Genomic DNA, 4,587 nt, shown 5'->3' on the forward strand with positions numbered 1-4,587 from the left:
CCCTCCCCCTTCGCTGTCATGCTCTCAGCTGTCCCTTCCCTCAGCCATTAGTATCTGCCAGCCCCAGCCCCACTCCAACCCTCTGCCCTTCCCTCACACCCTTCTACCTAGACCACACTGCTCCTCCCTGCCCCCTCCCCCGGCTTCCCCCATGGCGCCAGCACTCCTTCAGTCCTGGGGGCCAGCAGAGTCCCTCCTTGGCTCGACCTCTCTCTGTCCCTAACCCCATAACATCCCTCAGCCAACCTGAGGCCCCCAGCCTCGGCATCAGAGGGCGCCCATTCCCTGGATCTCACTGTAGAGCCCCCTATATGGCAACCAAGGCATCCCTCCCGCTCCAGCCCCTACCGGTCATGGTCAGCACTTCGGAAGCGAGGCAGGATCTGGCGAAAGCTGCTGGTCCGGTCAAGTTTGGGTTGGGACTTCGTGCGTTTGATGGAGCTTTTTAGCCTCCGGCTCAGGAAGCCTTGCTGGGGGAGGGAAGTGGGGATGGGGCGGTTGGGGCAGGGTCAGTTCCACCTGCTCAGCCCTCAGCTGAGGGTGGGAAGGGGAGGACGGGGAGTCTTTAGGGCGAGGAAAGGGGAGAAAAACCCTGCCACCGGTCTGTCTTCCTTGGCTCCCACGGGTTCGAGCGCATACACAAACACACACCAGCTTGCAGAAGGTGGGAGGGCTGGTCTGAGAAGCAGGGGGGCAGAGCCAAGAAGGGGGAACCAAAGAGGTGGGGAGTGTCTCTTTTTCCTCCATCCCTCCCGCTCGGGTCCCTTTTTCAGAATCCTGGGCTCCAGCTGGGACGGGGGGGAGGGGCAGCCGGCCACCTTTGGCAGCACCTTCACTCACCGAGGGCCGGAAGGGCGCAGCGGGGGCGGCCTCCATGCTGTACTGCTTCCCCCCGGGGACACTCTTCCTCCTTGAGCGACCCAGGTGGTGCTCTGGGGGAAAGGAAAGGGCAGAGGGGAGCTGGGGAGGGGTCGCTGTCGGCCCGGCTTCCACTCCGGCCCCAGCGCTCGCCCACCTCCCTGGCCCCTCGCTCCAGCCTCACCTACCCCCCGGGAAGCAGCAAGAAGAGCAGCGGCGGCGGAGAGGCTGGCGGCGGGAAGAAGGGGGCAAGGAACCCGACCCGGAGCCCCCGGAGGGGGACGGAGTGGGAGGCCTTAGGCCCATGACTGGGGCTGGCAATCAGCCGAGGGACATGGCTGAGAGGGTCAGTGAAACCCCAAAAATAAAGGACACAGCTCCACAGAAGATAGGTCCTTGGTGCCCACCCCCCCAGGAGGAGGCTAGCTGCGGGGGGAAGCTGGGCTAAGGTCATTGCCCATAGGCAAGCTTTCCCCTTCACTCAGCTGGGTACATCGCCCGCCTGCCCCCCTCCTGCTAGAAGCCCGGCCGGTCAGGAGGGCCTGGGCTGCCTCCCATGACCCCCTCCCTGGACTGGAGGGGGAAGTCTTGGGAGAGACCTGAGAGGAGTGGCCAGGGGAGAATCCTGGGGACAGAAAATTCAAGGAAGGGCCAGGTAGGGGGAGGGGAGGAGGGGCTGGTTCCACGTGCACTGCAGTGGCAGGGCCTCGGAAGGGAAGGAGGGAAAGGGAAGAGAAGAATGCAGGGGAGTGGGGGAAAGGGGCAGTGGGGGCTGGGGGACTCCCAAGTGAGGGTAGGGAGACGAGGAGGAGAGGAGGTGACTGCAGATGAAGCTTGGGACTGCCAAGAGTCTGAGAGAGGTGGCAGCTCGGAGGAGGGAGGCTGAGGCTCTGCTAGCAGGGGATTTAGGGGGGCGAGGGGCTAGAGGAGAATGAAAGTGGGGGATGCCAAGCTCCGGCTCCAGCTCCAGAATGGCTGCTCAGGCCTGGGCTCCCCCCTCAGCCCCAGTCACCACTGCAGCCAATGGGGGGGCAGGTACTGCATCAGGGGCGGGGCTACCATCTCCACAGCAACAAGAAGCTACAGGCTGGAGGGGGTTGGACCGGAAGAGCGGCCAGTTAACCCTCTAGATTCCAAAGCAAGGGTGGGCCACAGCTACATTTTCACTGTCTGCTTCCAGAATTGCAAACTGTCCTAGAACCAGTCCCCAAGTTCCCTTTGCCTCGAAAACCCAAGCGTTAGGAGATCTGCACACAAAAATGTGGGTCCTATGATACAGGAGCCCTTGTCAGTTGCTCAGGAATACATGTGCACAGCACAGAAACACACTGAGCTGTGGAGGTACATGGATATGAGAACCACAGTGCAAAACTACACAGGGATCGAGGTGCTTAGAAGGTGTAGAGACAACTGTGAGCAGGGGCTGCTGCTGACCCGCAATCAGATGCTCAGGCCCACAGAGCCCATGGTGCATGCTTAGCCATGTGTGAGCACCACAACAGGGGAGGACATGCTTGGACCGACACTCACATGAGAGCTGCTGGAGTGGACGTGTGGCTCGAGTCCCTTGGGCAATCACGTAGGCGGCACATTACAGAAATGGACATTTAACCCTGAGACACACACTCGACCATGATACAGGCTTGAGGACACCGGGATTCCGACCACGTCAAGGTACCCCCGCACCCCACAAGCACAAACATCGTTCATTCACATGAAAAGAGCAACTCATCTCAGGACAATTCCTCTCTCCCAGCCCTTCCCTGACCCCAACACAGGCTTCCGAGGCGGCTACCAGGATAAAGAAAAAGCAAGGGGAAAATGTGCCCATTATCCTTCCGTTACACACTCAACAACGCTCCTAAGGGCTCCGGATACCTTTGTCCTAGTCTCTGCGTTTCTCAGGTATAGCTGCCTCCCTCTCATTCCAGGGAGCCTCGCTCAGCCATGGTTTTCAGATGCAGGCTCCTCTAACAAAGGCATAAAGTCTAACTTTAAATCCACTCAAATTTTGCTTTGGAACTAAAGAATTAACAGAAGGAGAACTAATGTGCTAATTGGTTCTCGTGGTTCTTGGAAGTAATATAACCTTACACATATCACCAGAAACTAAGATCCAGGAGCTCACACATAAGGCACAGGTACGGAGCTGGCCACATACACACAGGCTTACAAAAACTCACTGTCACAAGGCTAAGAATAGCAGAAACACACAGGAAAAGGGGGAAGAGTGACAGAAACTTGGGACATCCTGTTATTAATGCCGCATGCAGTGACATGTATGGAAAGCACAGCACACACCCCTGTACACACACACAGCAAACCTGATCCTCGTATTGTGATCACTGGGCCCCCATGACCCATTCTAGCACGACGTATACACGCATGCACACACATAACAGCCACCTACACAGGCCTGTAACCCAGGCATTGTGCATACGCCCACACATGTGTACACCCTGTATCCACACACAATTGCTCTCACATGCACACAGCAAGAGCTTGAACTCCCACCTCTTCAGCCTCTGGAGTCTTGCCATCTCCCCGCCTTGCACACCCCCCTAACCCAGGAACCGTGCCTGTGGCCTTTCTTCCTTGTCACACCCAGCTGGCAGCTCACATGGGGAGCCAGGGGAGGGAGGTTGGCAGAACAGGGTGAGGAACAGAGTTGGACAGAGAGCAGAGAAATGGGGTGCAAAACTCTACACTGGGACAGGAACCTCTAATGACGGTCCCTGCGTGACAGGCCTCGCTGAGCCAGCCTCTGAGCCCGAGTGGCCTCCCTGATCCGGCAGGGCCCACGTGAACCGGTGAACCGGTGCCATCTTCCCTCTCCTGCCTTCCTCTCGCAGAGACCCCTTTACCTCAAGGCCTGACTCCTCCTCCCCATCTCCCAGGCCCCTTCTCCCAAGTCTCCATCCAGTTCCCCGTCCTAAGCTCTCTTACCCTCTCTTCTCTCTTCCAAATCTGCTTGTCTCTCCAGCTACTCTTTCTCCCTGGCTCTCTTTCCTCCTCTCCAAGCCTCTCTCATCCCTCCTCTCCCTCTTTCTCCCCACTTTTCCTCTTTCCTCCACTTTCAGCTTCCCTTTCAGCCTCTCTGTCCCCACTCCCTGACAAGTAGGGGCTCATCCCTGCCTAGCCCAAAGGTGTTCCATACACAGTAGGGTTCCAAGGAGCACACACACACTTACTCCCTCCCCCCACTTGCACACCACCCACATCCAGACACACCCTGGACACCCATGCGGGGACTGACACGGATACCCAGATCAATGACGGAACACACATGCAAAGACATACACCTGCCAGCAGGGACACAGAAATCCTGCTCATGCAGCCACACATCCCCACACACAGGAGAAAGACTAGAGGTGAGCCCCGGCCAGGGACATGCATGCCCAGGGTCAGAGGTGACATGGACCAGGATGGCCACGGACTGCCCCACAAGCCAGTGGCCAGCCCGGCAGCTCCCTAGCCAGGAACGCGGCAGAGGCAGGATAAGACAGGACGGCTTGACAGGTCTGCACCTGGCTGGATGCACATGTGTGCAGGAGTACCCGGGCCCCCGTGTGCACATGGCACCGACACACAGGGGACACGGGTATGAGCACGAACACCAACGTGGACACACAGGCTGCCGCCTCCACAGAGGAGCTCCAAGACCACCCCACACCGGCCGCCCCCGCGCGCATGAGGCTCTGTCTCCCCACGAGGCCACGACCGGTCCCG

The 4,587-nt window shown here is 58.9% G+C and overlaps 1 protein-coding gene across 1 annotated transcript in view; it reads right to left on the reverse strand.

Moving 5' to 3' along the window:
• Positions 1-4,587, reverse strand: part of SYNGAP1 (synaptic Ras GTPase activating protein 1) — a 31,067-nt gene that overhangs the window by 18,148 nt on the left and 8,332 nt on the right. The window contains 2 exon segments of the mRNA XM_006105440.3: positions 349-470; positions 841-932. Coding sequence (XP_006105502.1) covers positions 349-470; positions 841-932 — 214 coding nt within the window.

Source organism: Myotis lucifugus, unplaced genomic scaffold, assembly GCF_000147115.1.
Source record: "Myotis lucifugus unplaced genomic scaffold, Myoluc2.0 scaffold_687, whole genome shotgun sequence".
NCBI lineage: Eukaryota > Metazoa > Chordata > Mammalia > Chiroptera > Vespertilionidae > Myotis > Myotis lucifugus.